General features: G+C 43.0%; 1 protein-coding gene across 10 annotated transcripts in view; it reads left to right on the top strand.

Moving 5' to 3' along the window:
• Positions 1-1,895: 1,895 nt before the first annotated feature.
• Positions 1,896-20,104, top strand: part of ATP2C1 (ATPase secretory pathway Ca2+ transporting 1) — an 81,774-nt gene continuing 63,565 nt past the window's right edge. For 5 of the 10 annotated variants that reach the window (XM_073333254.1, XM_073333257.1, XM_073333255.1 and 2 more), the window contains exons 1-3: positions 2,169-2,259; positions 2,806-2,952; positions 13,892-13,996. In XM_073333254.1, the coding sequence (XP_073189355.1) occupies positions 2,947-2,952; positions 13,892-13,996 (111 nt within the window). In that variant the 5' untranslated portion in view covers positions 2,169-2,259; positions 2,806-2,946. Of the gene's footprint in view, positions 1,918-2,085; positions 2,260-2,805; positions 2,953-3,234; positions 3,267-13,891; positions 13,997-20,104 lie in introns of those variants that run through there. The other 5 variants (XM_073333253.1, XM_073333252.1, XM_073333258.1 and 2 more) reach the window with 5 other exon arrangements.

Below are 20,104 nucleotides of genomic sequence, written 5' to 3'. Positions count from 1 at the left end.
TATGAACTGACAGATTGATTTTTGGTTCCCTGTTCTCTTGCTGAAGACTGATTAGCCTGTCACTTCAGCTTTGTTTGACAAGCCGTCAATGAGATTCCTTGTATGACCATCCTTTATATTTCTTTAAAAACCAGGTGTCAGGCCTGCATTAGCATGCCTAGATCACACTTTGACCTTGAATGACAAAACACATCATGTACTCAATACATTATCTCCAAAGGAACAATCCTGTTTAAAAGATCTACCCTGGATGGTCAACGCTTTCATTGGCATCCCAAAGGATGCCCTCCATGTTGTTGGGGTGTATATAACCTCTTATTGATAGGAAGGGTTGGGAGTTATATTTTCACTCAAAGGAAATAAAGATATCCTGTAGTTAAACTCTGGTTTAAAATGTCTAGTTTTTAATGTACTCAAATATTCCTCTTTCTGGTGGCTGGGAGCATATGCTAGCTAGCCTTCTTAGATTAGTATATGATACTCTAAAGCAGTGGTTCTCAAACTTTTGTACCGGTGACCCCTTTCATATAGCAAGCCTCTGAGCACGACCCTCCCTTATAAATTAAAAGCACTTTTAAAATATATTTAACATCATTATAAATGCTGGAGGCAAAGCAGGTTTGGGGTGGAGGTTGACAGCTTGTGACTCTCATATAATAACCTTGTGACCCCCCCGGGGGGTCCTCACCCCCAGTTTTAGAACCCCTGTTCTAAAACATCAATTCAGTGTGTGATATTGGCCTTCATAAAAGGTGTGACTGACACTTAGTGAACACCATAAAAGTAGCAGAGGAGAATTAGTTGGGATTGAGTCACAGGGAGGAATGATTTTGATTTGTGGAGGCCCTGGGCTGGGATTTAAATATTTGGGTTTGTTGATACATTGCTTGACTATGCTTTGGATTGTTATGAAATATACTCAAGACCAAATAACCAATGTCAGTCAGGTGTATTAATAGGGTACAGGAAAAGGGGTTTATCTGATGCCAGTCTCTGAGAAGCAGTCCAGTGCAGCATGGTAAAGAAGGTATGTTCACCAAATTACACACCTTGCCAAAGGTCACTTAATCTGTGCCTCTGTAAAATGAGGTTAATGATGCTTACCTTCTGTGTAAAATGTTATGTAGTACTTTTAATCAACAGGTCTCAAAAGAGCTAGATATTAATAGATTGTAATATATTTGGGACAGAGACTGTCACACTATATTTGTACAGTGACTAATATAAAAGTTTAATCTCAGCTGGAGCCTCTTGATGTGACTGTAATACTAATGAATGAGGTGGGCACCATCCATCTCTCAACTTCCTTATCTACCGTCACATGAATGCGCTAATGCCAGTTTCAAGAACCAGCATCTCTGATATCAAAATACAGTAGCAAAGAGAGCTAAGGGTCGATCAGCCCCTTGGAATCTGGCCTGGTCTTAGGATGCTGTGATGCCCCTGCCTCCAGGGGCAGGCTACTGTGAAAGGCAGGTTTCTTAGGTAAAAGGATTTTAGCAAGAGCAGGAAGAAGGAAAGGGGAGGTGGTGGAGCATGCAGAAGTGGGGGCTTACTCAGGAGTGGGTGTCTACGGGCAGTGTGCGATGTGGCTCATGGTGGGTGGGGATGTGCAATCAGCTGGGGTGGGGACACCGAGGTGTGTAGGGAGAGGGGTGGGCACTAGAGCAGGGAGATGCTCAGTGCCATGGGGGGTGTGTGTGTGTGTGTGTGAGAGTCTATGGGGCACGGTTGACGGGAACGCTCACTCAGTGGAGCGGGGGGGTACGTAGCCGCTAGGGGGCAGGCGCGCGGGGGGGGGTCGGTGACCTGTGAGCGGGCTGGGGGAGTTCAGGGGGGCGGGGCTGGAGCGCGCAGCAGACGGGTTCCCTGGGTCTCGCTGAGGTGCTGGCGGGGCACGCGGGCGCTCCCGAACAGGTGGCTGCGGCGGGGGTCCGTGCGGGGGGGGGAAGTCGCTGCTCCTGAGACTGGGAGTGGCAGAGGCGCGAGCGCGCGCGCGCTCGCTCCCGACCTTGGGCCGCGCGTCTGGGGAGGGGGGAGGGGAGAGAGGAGAGGAGGAAGCTCTGAGGCGCCTGCGCATCGACAACTCCCTCTTCCCGAGTGGCCCTTCCGTTCCCGGCCCCACGGGTAGCGGAAGTGGATCGAGCGCTCGGGGAGCGGGGGTGCGTCCGTGCCGCCGCCGCCGCCGCGCGGAGCCCGAGCAGTGAGACGTGCTGGGGGGCGGAGGAACCGCCGCCGCCTGCGCCACAGGCGTCTCGGGTGAGCGGGGGAGGCCGGGGACGCCAAGCGGGGGAGAAGTCGGAGGGAGGAGGGGGGGCAATGAGGCGCTGTGCGGAGAGACAGGGGGGCGGCGGCGGCGGCAGGCGGTGTATCGGGGGAGCTGCGGGGGCGGTGGGGACAGAGGCCCTCCCTAGGGGCAGGGAACGAGGGTGGTCACCGGGTCCGAGGCTCTTCAAGCTGCCTCCCGGCGTAGGGGAGCGGTTCTCGGTGGCTGGGCACGGGGGGGGGGGCGGGGGTGAGGGATATCGTGTTGTCGGGGGGCGGCGGCTATGGGGCTGCCGGGAGCTGGTGTAGGAAACGCGCCCTGCGCTCTTTCCTCGGGCGGCATCTGTGCTGGCTTCGTTGCTGAGTCTCCCTGTTCGGTGTGGCTGCTGGGTAACTAATCCTCCCGTGGCAGCTGCCAGCCAGCTCGCCCCGTGAGCGTGTTTGTCTCGGGGCGGGGCGGGGGGGGGGTGTATGTGCGTCTAAGAGCGAAGGGACCCGGAGATCTGCTTTTACTTTTGCTAGCGCCCATTTCTCTTGCAGATGTTGCTGCAGGTGGGGGCAATGGGAGCTGTGTAACTGCCTGGGATCTGGGGCGGCTCCCCCTTCTCCTCTGTGTCAGCTCCAGGGCTGCTGTTGCTAAAGTCTTTGTAACTAACAACCCAAGTGCAGTTTCGATGGAAAATGAAGGTAAAGCTCTCATCAGAGTCACTGACTTCATTGGAGCCCAGAGGGGAGGGGGGTTGCGCGTGATTTGATGGTGGTAGGTCGTACAGCTGTTTGTACACCACTCTAGGTTTACACTGCTGCTTTGACATGTTCATCTAGTATCTGAGGGTTTTATGAGTTCCTGGGTCTTACTCTGCAATCATACCTTATGCATTATAAAGCTATTATCTTTGTGGCAACATCTGTTGAACATACTTGTGGTGAAGTTTTTATTTTGTTTTTGTCATCCTCTGCAAAATATAGTGAAATAAATTCTCCTCCAGAATGTCTTAACGGTAAGTAGATCTTTGTGGTCTTATTGACATTGGAAAATGCACCTTAGTTGCTTTGAAAATAATGAATTAAATATGTATCCTAAAACTAGTGAATTCTTTTGTTGGTGGTTATTTGGATCGCCTGCTTCTTAGAGAATTAATATTGGAAATACTCTTTTATTTTCTTTAAATTGTGTAATTGTAGTTCTGTTTTATGTAGAGGAAACCTGTTTTAACTCTGTACTGTGAATAAGTCATTATGGTAGTCTTTCAGCTCTGTTTTTTCCTAATTGAGTAACAGATGTTATGGTGTTCTGATGGTTATAAAAATGCAGCACTGAGGAATCTCATGTTCATAGTACCTCTTGAAACGTCATACATAAAGATATAATGTGTCGATCTAAAAACAGGCTGCTTTGTTGCCATGCCACTTCCTTTTAGGTAGGATATCTAGGTGTTCCAGTAATAGAACTACTAATAGTTCACAGATGCCATAGTCCAGTGATGACCCCACCCAAGCCTTTCCTATAGTTTGAACCCCCCATGCACATAGCAAGCCAATCCTAGAATCCCTAAAGCAGTGGTTTTCAAACTTTTTTTCTAGCGACCCAGTTGAAAAAAATTGTGGGTGCCCATGACCCAACAGAGCTGGGGATGAGTGGTTTGGGTGAGGGGTTCAGGCTGTGGGATGGGGCTTGAGTTTGGGGTTCAGGAGGAGGTCAGGGCTCTGGGCTGGAGGTGCAGGCTCTGGGGTGGGGATGAGGGGTTTGGGGTGCAAGAGTGGGGCTCTGGGTTTGAAGGGGAGGCTCAGTGGTGCAGCTGGGGTACAGAGGCAGGCTTCCTGCCTGTCCTGGAACCGTGGACCGTGCTGTGCCTCAAAGCATCCAGCAGCAGGTCCAGCTCCTAGGCAGAGGCACGCAAGCAGGCAATAGGACTTTTAGCGACCTGGTCAGCAGTGCTGACCAGAGCCGCTGTGACCCAGTACTGGGTCATGACCCACAGTTTGAAAGCCACTGCCCTAGAGCAGCATGGTTGTGATCCCAGAAACAGATACTTCCCCCTCACCCTGGGCTGAGAATCCCTGTTATAGTTGATGACAAAGTCAGTCTGTTGAAACTTGTCAGTGACATCTAGATCCTCTGCAGATTTTGGATAGGTATGTTTGTGGCTTTGAAGTTTCCTTCAGCTGAATTTAGATTTTTTTTTTTCTTCTGACTTCTACAGGTTCTGATTCTAGAGAAAGCACTAATTGCTTAGTTTTAAATAGGTTTCAGAGTAACAGCTGTGTTAGTCTGTATTCGCAAAAAGAAAAGGAGTACTTGTGGCACCTTAGAGACTAACCAATTTATTTGAGCATGAGCTTTCGTGAGCTACAGCTCACTTCATCGGATGCATGCCGTGGAAACTGTAGCAGACTTTATATATACACAGAGAATATGAAAAAATACCTCCTCCCACCCCACTGTCCAGCTATTAATAGCTGGACAGTGGGGTGGGAGGAGGTATTTTTTCATATTCTCTGTGTATATATAAAGTCTGCTACAGTTTCCACGGCAAGCTGGACAGTGGGGTGGGAGGAGGTATTTTTTCATATTCTCTGTGTATATATAAAGTCTGCTACAGTTTCCACGGCATGCATCCGATGAAGTGAGCTGTAGCTCACGAAAGCTCATGCTCAAATAAATTGGTTAGTCTCTAAGGTGCCACAAGTACTCCTTTTTAAATAGAAGTAACTCCAAAATCAAGATGAATTCTACTCACAGTGGAATGGGTTCATGAGACTGTTAAGATAGACATTTTTTTTAGACTCTAAATTGACCTGAGTGCTGTTTTTCTTCCTCATTTTGTGTCTGAATTATGTGTAGTTAATTTCTCTTGATTGTGTAGGTCTTTCAGGCAGCAATGGGAGAAATTATTTTAAAAACAAGATAGTGATTGTAGAACCACAGAAATTTGCAGTGGCACTGGAGCCACTTGTTGGTTTTAGCCTGTACAAAGTTTTAAAAAAAATTATCTTTTTGTTCATTACTTTGAAAACTGAGAGTTCTACTTTGCCACTCTGATATTGTTAATGAGTTTCTTGTATGGAATTTAACATTTTAATTGTCTTCTAAGGGAGTACTGTACTCTAATTGAAGAGCATTAATGTGGAACAGTAGGGCGTGTACTAGAGAGAACACATCATAGTAGGACATAGACTACCCATTTGCAACCCTAGTTAGCTTGTTGCATTGGTTTTTCTTCAGTAATCTGCATTTCAAACAGTTATTGTAAAGAAATATGTAATTTATTTTAAAAATGAGACTATTAGAGACTGAGTGTAAAAGAGATGAAAATAACATGTTATCAGTTGAATGCAGGTAAGTGTTCATCCAGCCTGAATCTTCTATGCTAGAAATAGATAACAAAAATAAGGCTTATAATTTTTATAACTCTAGTCCTCTACAGGGTAATAATCTAGTTCAACTCTTCTGAATATCAGTTGCACGAGAAGGGGATTTCTTAGTCAATTCACAGTGAGGAAAATATCTATAGGAATAAATTAATAAAACGTGTAAGCTTAATGATACTTCCACTTTTTAAAATGTAGCTTTAACTTCTGGAAAAAAGGACAGGTTTTCAGAGTAGCAGCCATGTTAGTCTGTATCCGTAAAAAGAAAAGGAGTACTTGTGGCACCTTAGAGACTAACAAATTTATTAGAGCATAAGCTTTCGTGAGCTGTAGCTCCTTTTTCTTTTTACAGAAAAAAGGAGACATCTTAAAAGATGAACAGTTTCAACTCTGTTAAATTTAGATAGCGAACACTTGCAGTATTAATACATGCTTTCTGTCTGCTATCAGCTCTAATTTATTTTCTAAATTAATTTAAGAAATGCGAAATATCTCCTAAGCAATTCAGGTACTGAAACTGTGACTAATACAATATAGTCTTTCTTTGTGAGGACAGATACATTAAAAGATTGTGTAGTGCTTTGAAATTAGGGTGACCAGATGTCCCAATGTTATAGGGACAGTTTCGATATTTAGGGCTTTGTCTTATATAGGTGCCTATTACCTCCACTCCCTGTCCCGATTTTTCACACTTGCTATCTGGTCACCCTATATGAAATCTCTTAATGGATAAGTGCTATATAAGAAGTAGGTGGTGGTGGTATAGTATGAATGATGCTACACCTATCTCATCTGCCTTAGGGTTAGTGAGAGAAACTGAGGTGCAGGCAAGGGAAAGGAGTGACATACCTGAGAGAACTGGAAGTCTGTTCCAGAAATATATGTACACTTCCTTCTAAGTGATATTTTATAATATCAGTTTTTTAAATTAAACCGTAATTCTTTGTAAATGCAGGTCCCTTCTTAATAGCTATGTTGTGAAATGTGAATGAGGGAGTGTTCAGGGATTGAAGTAATTGAGGAAGCAATGGTATTTATGAAAATGACTGTCAAGGTTCCTCCCCCACTCTGAACTCTAGGGTACAGATGTGGGGACCTGCATGAAAACCTTCTAAGCTTACTTTTACCAGCTTAGGTTAAAACTTCCCCAAGGTACAAATTAATTTTATCCTTTGTCCTTGGAATAACCACTGCCACCACCAAACTCTCTAACTGGGTTTACTGGGAAACGTGGTTTGGACACGTTTTTCCCCCCAAAATCCTCCCAACCCTTGCACCCCACTTCCTGGACAAGGTTTGGTAAAAAATCCTCACCAATTTGCATAGGTGACCACAGACCCAAACCCTTGGATCTGAGAACAATGAAAAAGCATTCAGTTTTCTTACAAGAAGACTTTTAATAAAAATAGAAGTAAATAGGAGTAAAGAAATCACCTCTGTAAAATCAGGATGGTAGATACCTTACAGGGTAATTAGATTCAAAACATAGAGAATCCCTCTAGGCAAAACCTTAAGTTACAAAAAAGACACACAGATAGAAATAGTCATTCTATTCAGCACAATTCTTTTCTCAGCCATTTAAAGAAATCATAATCTAACGCATACCTAGCTAGATTACTTACTAAAAGTTCTAAGACTCCATTCCTGTTCTATCCCCGACAAAAGCAGCATACCAACAGACACACAGACCCCTTGTTTCTTTCCCTCCTCCCAGCTTTTGAAAGTATCTTGTCTCCTCATTGGTCATTTTGGTCAGGTGCCAGCGAGGTTACTTTTAGCTTCTTAACCCTTTACAGGTGAGAGGATTTTTCCTCTAGCCAGGATGGATTTTAAAGGGGTTTACCCTTCCCTTTATATTTATGACAGAGACATACACAAATTTTCAACGTTTTATTGTCCTGTTCTTCCTTTCATTTTTCAGTCTTTGAATTAGCTCTTCCAGAGGTTTAAATGGTTCTGTTAATAAGCATATATTTTCTTGTTTGCACATCTGCTGTTCTCTGTCCCCCCACTCTATTCCTTTTGCTGTTTTGAGCTCTTGTCTTCCTTCTCTATCCTGGTCAACACTTTTTACAGCTAGATGCTAGGAGCTTTCATTTTAGTAGCTCTACTAGTTATCCCATCTGAAGTAGCACTTAATTTTTCAAGGAGAGAAATGTCAGTAAAGATTGCAGTTAGAACTAAAACCTTAGTTTTACATTTTTGAAAAAGGATATTAAATTTGTTTAATAAGATCTTGCTCTGAAACACCACTACTTTGGGTCTTGAAAGTGGGTTTTATTAGTCAGAGCAATAAGTTTGAATGGTTCACCTTGAAAGCAAAAACATTGTTCTACTAATTGACATTAGCCTCTGAAAACTGAGTTTTGGTAAGCAGTGATGTATTAACATACAAGTATGCTTCTAGGAAGACAACATTAAATACATTTCCCCATTTATAATTCCCTAATGGGGTCAAAGTGAATGAGAAAACCAGTATTCCCAGAAGCTGGGATTCCCACCAATGTTGTCCCAGGACCTTGCTTGTGCCTCCCTCTCTTCTATTGAGGTTGACAAACTAGGAATGTTTAAGCTGAGGCTTGAGAAGAAGCCCCAGATGTTTCCTGGTTGGTTGGAGGCTAAGGGATGCTCATCTCAGACAGTTTTTACCCAGCTCAATCCCCTCCCCCCAGTCAGGGAGATGAGACACTCAAAAATAATAATCATGGAACACAGAACATAATACAAAATTAACTTAATAAGCAAATACTTATTCCTTAATCATATGCTGTTCAAAATAAAAAGCTTGCAATTCTGTATGTAGAACAACTCAAGTTTAGTTCTCTGCCTATGAACTAGTTAGGCTTAACCACTTTCTTGTACCTGCCCTTAGATACAGATGCACTTTTACCAACTTAATTCCCCCCCCCCCCCCAATCTATCTTGTTACAGGATTTTGATCAAACTAATCTGAATGTGTTAACACTCTGAATTTTTGCTAAACTAGAGAGAAAGGAATGCAGGTTTCTGTAAAACTAACCATTCTGATTAATCTCTGTAGTCTTTGACTTTATTCCCACAATTTTTCACCACTTTGCAAGAAATTGTGACATCTTTTCTTGGCAGACATAAGCCTGGTGTAGAAATCTGGATATACAACTAAATGCTAGGAAAGCAGAAAGGAACCCAGGGTTATTGTTCAGTTACACCTCTTCATCCTGTTTTTGAGCTCAAACTGTAATCTTTGTATTGGGGATCAATCACATTGACAAGTGATACTGTATAAATGCTTTTCACCAGTAGATTTCACTTTACAAAGGAGGTAAGTATAGTTATCCCCATTGTGCAGATGGCAAAACTCAGGTGAAATGATTTGCCCCGGGTCACACACTAGGCCAGTGGCAGAGCTGGGAATAGAACCCAATTCTCTTAAGTTCTGGTCACTTTCTGAATTATTTTGTAGCTATTATCTAGTCATGTTTCATATTTGACCAACCACCTTAGAGTAACATCAGTATTGATGCTCTACATTTTTAACATTTCCTTCATTTGCAGCATCTAGTGGTGGACCTGGAAGTTTACATCTTTCTGGAAAAGTATATTCAGGATGAAGTTGCTCATTTTATTTTTGTTGCTCGTCTTATGCTACATTCAAAGTGACTTTGTCCTTTTGAAAAAAGACTGCACCTTTCCTATCAAGTCTTAGCTTTTCAGTTGTTTAATCTTGAACGTGAGATGCAAAAAACCTCCCGGATTAACGTGATGAAGGGGAGTTGTTGGAATGTCTGGAACAGGGACTTTATCATTACAGCTCCACCCATTTCCCTTTTCCTCTGGGCTTGTAGGCAATTTAATAATTTCAGTGGTGTTATCCCCTCTATTAGAAAACTATTCTCATCACTTCCCTTTTAACTTCTAGAATTAAATTAAAACCAGTATTTCTGGTTTCCAAAGCTTTCATATGTTCATACAAATACTTCAGTGGGGTATTTTAAAACAAAAACAAGCCTCAAGCCGACTTGGATTTCTTTTGGGGAGTGGGGGACAGAAAGGGGAATTTCTTTCATAAACCTGCCTCCAAGCAAGCTTCAGTACCCACATCTTTGTTCTAAATACTGTCATTCTCCAAGCTGGTCGTGTTACTAGTTATTCTATTTATCCTAGCACTGCCTTTCTACCGTGCTAATCAGGCAGACTTGTTTCCCAGATCCAGCAACCAGTGTCTCTTGTCTGTCTGGTGCTGCTGTAGTAGTATAGCTTATACTACACTACTTCAAATACTTTCCCTTTCCCTCCAGTGCCAAAAAAACTTCATTTATCTACTGTGGCATAGAAATAGTTTTGAGACTGAATCTGCTTTTGAGTCAAACTTTCATGAAAGTATGCCAGTGTGATCCTGTTACTAGGTTGTCTATTAAAACCTATTTGAAGGGTCTGTAACTTAAACAATTGTTGATGAGGCAGGAGAAAGTAGTACTCCTGGGGGCATTCTGCACCAAAAAGTTAAATTGTATGCACAATATTTTAAAATTCTGCAAATGTTTTGTCAAAAGACACAATCATGCCATTTTCAATTATTTTGGTAATTTTATTTCAAAATACCTGTCATCAAGTACGTCTGACTATACAGACACACACAAATTCCCCTGGGAGTAGAGAGTTAAAGAACCACCCTATGATAACCCAGTTCCTGTTCCTCTGCCCCCTTCCATCCCTGCCCAGAGCTCAGCTGCGAGCCCCCCTCCCCCCCCCCATGCCCAGATAACCATACCCTGTCCCTCCCCAGAGCCCAGCTGTGTGGTGGTCGCCGCCCCCCCCCCCCCCCATAACTTTGCAGTAGCTGCTCTGAAAAAAGTGTGAGGAATCAAGCTAACTCTTCCACAAGACATGCAATGGACCTCAATAGTGGACTGTTTTGAGCACTATATCAAGAACTGGCCTAATCTGTGAACAAAATCGTGAGAAAATAGATGGCACTGTCACAGCCAAAGTTCTCAACATTGGGCTTAAGAAAAATGTTGAACACACGCTGAGTAGCCTGAAGCCTATTCCTATAGCCTTGAACAAAATGCGGGGAAATAGTTCCTTCCAAATTTCAACAATGTCAGCAGTAAAACAGCTGAGTGAGGATCTTAGAGAAATATGCATGACAGAGTTAAATTACAAGCATTAAAAAAAACAAATGGGAGAAGCACTATCCCTAGCTCATTTTCTTGCAAATATTCTCAATACTGAGTACCAGGGTCAAACCTTAACTGCTGAAGAAGAGTTGGCTCTGATATGGACATCCAGCCATCATCCCTCCATAATGCCAACTATAATAATCTTCAGAGCTAAGGGTGAGCCATTCAAGAAATATGTTTGCTGATGATGCTTGAAAGAAAGTCACCCCAGTGAACTGGTGGAAGTCACTTAAGCACTTGGATTCAGAGACGGTTGAAGTGACGATCTCACTTTTAACAGCAGTAGCTGCTTCTGCTGGTGTAGGAAGAAAATATTCTTTCTTTCGACTAATTCATTCCAAATTGAGAAATCGTTTGGGACCTGAAAAAGCAGGCAAACTTGTTTTTTCTTTTCCAGATTATGAACAAACAGGAAAACGAAGGTGAAGACAACTGAGTTAGCGGCAGAAGCCAATATTTTAAGTTTCTCATGTTGACCTGGCTGACCTAGTCTATTTCATTTTTTTTGTTTTTAAAAACTCTTTCATTAACTATTTTAGTTGAAAACAATTTTAACAAAAACAAACCTGATTTTAAAAAAAACTTGAATGTTTAACTAAATTCAAAAATTCATATACTTGTTTTGTTAAAATATTCTTTGCTGTTGAAGGAAAAAATCCAGAATACATAACGTTGTTGTTTTAGTTAACTAAAAACAATGTAAATGTTTGTCTGGTGAGGTTCTCCTCCTGATACAGCATGGCAAGAAAATCCTCCAAATATTAATGGTAACCTGTTGAATTGGAGATAGTTCACTTCCCAATGACTTCATAAATATCTGCTTCAGTTAGCTTTGGTAAATGAAATAACCAATCATTCATTTTCTGATATAGCTGTAAAACTAATCTGAAAAGTTTTTTCAAAATAAATCACTTAAAAATGTATATTGTCTACCTTCTAAAAATGAAACCTACATCTACCTGAGTTGTGAAGAATGTTTTAAGGTTATAACAACCAACAGGAATGCACTTTTATGTAGAAATCCGTGATTAAATCAAGTCTTCCTGACTAGTGATTTAAATCCAATTGATTTAAATCAAATCCATCCTGTCACCTCGATTTCAGACTTCTTCAAGAAATGTGTCTCCACTATATGCAATGCATCTTTGGTATGGTAGACATCCTTTGAACTTTGTAGACTAGAAGATCCACATTCTTGGAAAGTTGAAAGCTAGATGAAAACTTCTTATCTGTTGTTCTTTGAAGTTGTGTGTGGTTATAACAGATTATGCTCTCATCCTTCTCATATTCTGAATTGGGGAATGGATGGTGGAGAAAAATGTTTTAACGTCTTTATTGATTTACAAATAACATGAGGGGCTTATGACTGTCAAGACTACTAGTTATGGCTCGCATGCAAATGCCTGCTATTGGTTGGTGTCCAGAGAACTTGGAACAAAGCATGTACTCAAGACTGTAGTTTTATCATTGCATGCCCTTATAACAAGAAATAAAGAACTATATTTCTTAATTTGTCTTGAAGTAGAGGATTAAATTGCCAATATATCTAGTAATTGTAGATTACTTCATAGAACTCATGTGAACTGGGTGTATATATATGCAGTGTAGTTGTAGCTGTCTGTCCCAGAATATCAGAAACAAGGTTTTCTGAGGATACTGCAGGAAACTGCCATATCTGACACAGAAGGTACTTACACTGTAGTGAAGCCATCTCTGTAAGTTGTTTTCTGTAAGGTATTTTCTCTAAAGCTTGAATCATTTTTGACTTTTCTTTACCTTCCAATTTTTCAACATCCTTTTTAAAATGTGGACACCAGAACTATATGCAGTATTTGTCTCACCAATGTCATATGCAGTGGTAAAAATCACCTAAATGTATACCAGTGTCCTACTCACTGCTCCCCTGTTCATACATTCAAGGATCACATTAGCCTTTTTTGCCATAATATTGCACTGGGAGTTCATGTTCACTTGCTTGTCTGCTATGGTCCCTAATTTTAACTTTTAAACTTACGTGGTAATGGAAATCTTGAGGATGTAACTAGAAAAATAACCTTCTTTAGCTTGTGAAATGTAATGTTGAATGAAACTAACACTAAAATAAACCAAGTAGGGAGAAAGCTGGGATCTAACAGATTCTTTCCTGCAATTTAAGTAAAACTATACATGCTGTATTTTGTAAAATACAGGACATCATTGTTTATTGTCCAGTACTGACTGTCAGAATCCCTTTTGTTCCGGAATAAGTTGTGATAAGCAAACTAACCAAAATTAGTCTGGTTTAATATTATGTATTTTTAAACAGATGTGTAAACTTTACTAGTCAGAGAAAAGAATCAGAAATGCAAGTCAAAGACAAGACTTTGTCTGTGATGCTAGTTTGTGAAGTTCTAATTGGTCTGTACAGCTTTATTGTCATTGATGTTACTGAGTTGTTACTCTGAAAATTGCTATACCATTGAATTCCCCTCTCTGTAAATCCACCATGGGCTGCCAGGAGTTAACTTCTCTAGTAGGGAAGTACTGTAACTGTTCTCCTGCCTTCAGACAACCTCTTCAGCATACCCATTATATAGTCAGAATACAGTCATTTAGGGACAATGGAGAACCATTTTTCTCCAACCCCTCAACAGGGGTCTGTCATTTTAGAGCAGTGGAAAATTCCCAACAGCATAACAAGGGAATCAGGCAGTGGTGGTAGGGCATATAAATTCTAGGGACTCAGACACAGGAAGTTTTGGGCAGGTAGAGAGGAGCATATGCTTTTGTAGCGTGGGAGTGGTGCTTGGTCCCACAGCCAGATCAAGGTGAGAGAAAGCAAGCCTGTCAATAGCTCAGACATAAGTGAGAGGTTTTTCGCCGGAGTGGGTGGGTGAGATTCTGTGGCCTGCGTTGTGCAGGAGGTCAGACTAGATCATAATGGTCCCTTCTGACCTTAGTATCTATGACAGGCAGAGAGTCAGAAGTCAAGCCATGAGCTGTAGCAGAAGGTTGCTGGACATCCCCCCAGAGAACCCCTGCCAAAATAATGCTCCAGAGTGGTGACAAAACTGAGGCAGAGAGATGCATGTACGATTTATCTTTTTGTACAGATGTCTGCATTTCTTGTGCCATTTGAAGAAAGAGCAGTGGTGTCTTACAAGAAGCCTGTGCAAAGTCTATATGTTATGTGCTACACCTGTCATGTCCCTGAAAAGGTAAACTAAACTGGATGCTCTTGTTTTCAGGTGGAGTGCTGAGAAAGGGTGTCTTAAGAAATGGGGTTGTCTCAGGAAGTCAGTACTAGTTCCAGGGCCTGGGCAGTTGGAGCATGAGGTCTCAGCTATCAGAAAAGGGGGCTAGATAGAGGATCTGCACCCTGCGAGTATGCTTAGGAACCCCAAGGTGGGCAATACCTGCATTCTGTTCAGATTCTGGAGGCTTAAAGCACATGGGATCCAGCAAATTCCCTCATAGCAGGCTGGTGGGTGCCTGAAAGAGGGTATTTGACTAAATCTATGACATAATTGGAGTAAATTCTCCAGAGGGGCAAGATCCCTTTGTTCTAAACAGCACATGGACTTCTGATTTGGTGTGAAATTGTCTCTCTATTGAAATTATTTTTGCCTTTAATGTCAGTGGACCCGTGGTTTCACACTGGGGTCTACATCTACATGAACTACATAGCTTAACTTTTAAAATAACAAAATATTGTTGGGAGAATTTTGCCCTTGCCTCCTGTCATAAATATAAAGGGAAGGCTAACCATCTTTAAATCCCTCCTGGCCAGAGGAAAAAACCCTTTCACCTGTAAAGGGTTAAGAAGCTAAAGATAACCTCGCTGGCACCTGACCAAAATGACCAACGAGGAGACAAGGACTTTCAAAGCTGGAGGGGGGAACAAAGGGTTCTCTTTCTGTGTGTTGTTTTTGCCGGGACCAGAGCAGGAGTGCTGGTCAGAACTCCTGTAAATAAACAATCTAGTTAGATATGCTAGATTCTGTTTTGTTTAAATGGCTGATAAAATAAGTTGTGCTGAATGGAATGTATTTTTGTAACTTAAGGTTTTGCCTAGAGGGATTCTCTGTTTTGAATCTGATTAGCCTGTAAGGTGTTTACCATCCTGATCTTACAGAGGTGATTCTTTTACTTTTTCTTCTATTAGAATTCTTCTTTTAAGAACCGGATTGCTTTTTCATTGTTCTTAAGATCCAAAGGTTTGGGTCTGTGTTCACCTATGCAAATTGGTGAGGATTTTTATCAAGTCTCCCACAGGAAAGGGGGTGTAGGGTATAAGAGGACTTTGGGGGGGGAAGATGTTTCCAAGTGGGCTCTTTCCCTGTTACATATTTGTTAGACGCTTGGTGGTGGCCGCAATAAAGTCCAGGGGCAAAAGGTAAAATAGTTTGTACCTTGGGGAAGTTTTAACCTAAGCTGGTAAAAATAAGTTTAGGGGGTTTTTCATGCAGGTCCCCACATCTATATCCTAGAGTTCAGAGTGGGGAAGGAACCTTGACACCTCCTCTTAGTTCCCTACTTTTTGCTAAATCCTCTGCTGATTATCGTCCCTGGTAATCAAAAAGACAAGTAGCTTTAAAGCTAATGTTTCTTGTTTGAGAATCTCTTGTGATGCTTATGTAAAGTTCATCTGGGAGTTGGGGGGAGAAAACAATAGTGGACAACCCCCCTCAATCAAGTTGACAGCTGCATAGTGTTTTAAATAGTCTGCTTTGTTGTTTTGAATAACACTTTTGGTCTCTCTCTCTTCCCCCCCCCCCCCCTTGCACCCCCCTTCTGCTCCCCCCATCATTTTTGCTACTTATCACATCTTCAGTGTTCACCTTGGGCAATTGATTAAAGTCTTTTTAATACTGGTTTGGTATTTTTAATACTGGTTTGGTACTGTATTAATTTCCCACAATAAATACCAGTAAAAGCTGTTATCTGGTACTTTACCAGTTGGAAAGCTCTAGAAACCGGCATTTCTGGTCTCCATTAAAAGTCTGGCTATCGGGAACCACGTGGTTCCCTGGAAGGGGGAACATGTCCCTGCTGTTCTAAGGTGGAGGAATGGCCAAGGGGCTCCGTTCACTGCCTCTACCCCGACCTGAGTGCGGGTTCTGCAGTTCCCATTGGCCAGGAACTGCAGCCAATGGGAGCTGCGGGGGCACATCTGTAGGGCAGAGGAAGTGCGCAGAGTGGCATGACGTGCTTCCACCTAGGAGCAGCAGGGATATGTCACTGCTTGTGGGGAGCCGCCCAAGGTGAGTGCCACCTGGATCTGGCACCCTGAAACCTCTCCCATGACTCGGCCCTGAGCCCCCTCCCGCATCCAAACTCCCTCCTTCCATTGGTAAGTATAACTGTTAACTGGAAGTTTTGACTAACTGGCATCCCCTATTCCCACAACATGCCAGATAACATAACTTTTACTGTACTTGTCTTCATAAAACAAATCCCCCTCCCCCCCCCGCCCTGCACAGAATGACTCTCCTTTGGAAATAGGATACATCTGACCGGTGGAATTCAGAGGTGGGCCAGCTTTTCTTGGTGCTCCAGGACTAAGCCTTGCACTTCAGGCCACCAGAGTTTCTGCCTCCCGTGGTGGAACAAATTGGCAATTCAGTTTCTCTCAATCACTTTTGTATTATACGTAACTTCAACGTTTTCAACTTCTAGCTGCACTGTCCCTCTCAACTGAGCACTCATTAGAGCATTAAGGCTCTAACCCTCTGGTTCCTCCAGTGTGATACCACTCTAGCAAACTCCTGCTGTACCTCTCTGCAAACATCAAGCCAAGTCCAAGAGCAGATTTTCAAGAACCCGAGGGAAAGCTGTGTCCTGCTGTTGCAAGTCAGTGATCCCTCTTGTGCCAAGACATGAGTTGAGTTGGGCACTATGCTGGGGCCTCTCCTGAAGCTGACTGTGGGAAGGTTTGACCAAGAGCGCCTCTCAGCCTGCATACTTGAGTAATTCTTGGAAACTGTAGAGGCTCTGGGTCCTCAAAAGACAAAAGCATTCCCTTAAGAAGCTGGCAGAGCTTGTGAATGTCTTACAGCCTGACGCACCTCTGCAATTGTCTCTAGATTGAACAACTGGTTGGCATCCGTTAACAGTTTCCAGGATACTGCATTTCATCTAGTTTATCCTTCCAATAGATTAACATATCCACACCCTGAATGACTAGTCTCCTGGAAAGAAGGAAGAGTGGTGGTGGAGGAAGAGGGAAGTCTGAGGAAATGGGGGCATGTGCATGCCCCCAAGGGCTTATCTGTACTTAACATATTTCTGTATAACTTATATTGCTCAGGAGTTTGAATAATCCATATCCCTGAGCAGCTTAAGTTGTACCGATTTTAAGTGCTCGTGTAGACAGTGGCTTCTCCCACCAATATAACTGCTGCCTCTGTGAGGCAGAGTTGTTATACTGATGGGAGAGCTCTCTCCATTGGCTTAGAGCATCTTCACCACCACTAGTGTAGACCATCCCTTAGTATGGGGGGAGAAATGAGGTACACAAACCCTTGGTGCGGAAGAGATTGGGCATCCTGGTATAGGTGAAGTGGGCACACAGAGCTCCATCCAGGGGGCAAGAGAAGGGTATCAAGCAGGGGAAGATGTTAGTCTTTGCCCTAGGACTGAGGGCTCTCACAGTTCCCTTGTCATGGGGACCCTATATGGGAAAGGGAGAATAGAGGTGTACACAGAGCTCCTGACATGGGTCAAGTGGGGTTACGCAGATCTCCTCGCAGTGGGAGTTTGGGGAACCTTGATGGGGGAAGAAGACAATGGAGGGGACACAGCCACAGCCATGGAGGAAGGAGAAAATGTTGGTGTATGTGGGGCTGCTGGTGTGGGAGAATGGGGGGATCATCCTATGGGAGGAGGGAAGGAATGGGGGTTGCAGAGAACTCTGGATGGGGGAGATTGGGAGAGTTGCAGGGAGCCCATAAAAAAGAGGGGAATGGATGGGTGTCACACAAGGGGGGCAGGATGTGAAAAGCCCCTGGTGTACACAGTGTGCTGGACCTACATGTGCTGGGCCTACATAAGATACAAAGTGTCAGGACCCTGGCCCCCAGCTTATACTGTTAATGAGCAAGTGATATAAAAATCAGGGTTTGAACCCTTTTTCCTTGGCCTTCGACACTGAAAGAGTGTTTACTGGGGCTTCTCTCCTCACTGCGACTCTCTCAGTGCACTATATCGAGCTCATTACTCTTTTCCCTACTCACACAAACATGTTGCCATTTGCGGGTGTGCAGAGAAGCATTTTACTACTGGGAAGCCTTGTCTCAGGTAGCTGTGGAGTGAGAATTGTGGGTGTCAACCTATGTACCCTGTTAAGGAGCACTTAATGCAGCCTGTGCTCGGAACAGAGGCACATAAGGATGCAGCTATGCCATAATGGGATTTCCTGGGGTGAGAGAGAAATCAGTTCCTTTCCCATGTTAAAATGGCTCTGACTTAGTAAAGCCCTGAGTCTTACTAGGTCTCTCCTAAAATACTCAGTGTTAATGCTTTCAGCTCCCTCTCCCCAAAAGAGAGAGTGCAGTAACTTCTCAGTGAAGGAAAGGAGCTGTTCAAGCATTTTTAGAATCAGGATTTTTCCTGCACATACAGGCTTTGAGGACATAAGACCCAAGTGGGTACTTCTGGTTAAAACCAAATGTTAAACTAAATATTACATTATACATTGTATTATATATTATACATTACATATACATTAAAAATAACTAAGTTGGGAGATTCCTAACCTAAATCTGCAGGTGGGTGCAGCTGCTGCTCTACTATTGAGATGCAGCCATATCTTCAGAAGGGGACTTTGTTCCAAAAGATCCCATACAAATGAGGACACTACATAGAAACGTCAAAGCCTTGACTGGAGCCATTCAAGCCAAGTATTTCCTATCCTTACAGGGAAAAGCTGCTTGATGGAAAGCAAGTGGCTCATCATCTAGCGGTATGATCCTTGTTTTGAGCATGAAAATGAAGGGAGGCAGCAACTCTCATTATCAAATGTAGCATAGGAATCCTGTACCAACACCAAGATTATTCTAGAAGGGACTGTTCCCTTAGCAAGGGAAAAAATCTAGAACAAACTCCCAGGAAGGCCTAGATTATATTCTCTTCCCAAATCACAGGAGCCAACAAAATCCTCACATGACAAACAAAAATGAGCATCTATATAAGAGCTTGCTATACCTCTGAGACTTTTCCTTTTGACCTACCCTCTACATGCAGAGTCTGAAACAGTGCTTGGTAGTAGTCATAGCCAGGCTCACCTTGCACATTATGCAGCTATACCCATAGATGGACAATATGCCAACGTGTAGTGTTCAGAGAAACAGACCCACTCACAATTATCCAGGTGTTGAAAATGATTAACCCATCAGTTGAAAAAAACTTTTTGAACCCAAGAGAATGTTCAACTCGCTGCCATAAAAGGCATGGCTGTGGCCATCACTTTACCACCATAGTAAAGATTTAAAATCCACAGCAGCTCCTGGTGATTTTTAAAAAAGCCTACAGGAATGTAAGCCTTGGATTGGGAGTATGACTCAAGGTATGGAACCTTGGGGGAAGCTGGGAAGGCTGGGGAGTAGATGACAAGTGACTTGGGAAGCTGCTGGGGGCAGGGGAAGGTCTGCTGGTACCAACTGGGCCAAGAAAAGCTTGTGCTGCTTTAGAGATCTCTACAGGCACCCTGACTTGGGGTAGTAGAGAAGCCCTAGGAGCAAGGAAAATGCCAATCCAGTTGACAACTTCTTATTGCTTTTGGCAACTGTATCCTTTTAATTAATCACTTGTACACTTGATAGCTCATCATAAATCCAACATTACCCTAATGTTCATTGCATAAAGTAAAAGTAGCTTTGTAATCCTGCCAGTGAAAGTCATGGATTCCATGAGCATCTAGCTCTTCTTCTTTTTTTTTTTTTGGTGAAACTTTTTCTGCCTCCATCTTGTTGGTGAAAGACTTAGTCTACATTCCTGCAAAGAAGGTGGTGCTAATAAAGGTATTACTGCCATTCCTATGAGGACAACTGCAAATCAAACCTCCCCCTGTAGAGGAGAGAGGTTTTTAAATTAATCCACTAGAGAGGTACAGTGGCCTCTGTAACCTGCTGCCTAGAGGGATCACCATTGAGACAAGGTTGCTGTTAGTAGAAGGATGCCTCTGAACAAGTGTCGTCATTTGGTGGGTGGGGAAGAGACATTAATCCCTTCGTAAATGCTTATTGGGACTTAGAAATGCTTTAAGAGGGATGTCCAAGGGGAGCAGCAGATGCAGAATTGACTTTGCTGCTATGAAGGGTGTGTTG

This window comes from Lepidochelys kempii, chromosome 2 (assembly GCF_965140265.1).
Source record: "Lepidochelys kempii isolate rLepKem1 chromosome 2, rLepKem1.hap2, whole genome shotgun sequence".
NCBI lineage: Eukaryota > Metazoa > Chordata > Testudines > Cheloniidae > Lepidochelys > Lepidochelys kempii.
The sequence above is the reverse complement of the archived record's forward strand: the minus strand, read 5'-3'. Positions and strand labels throughout refer to the sequence as shown.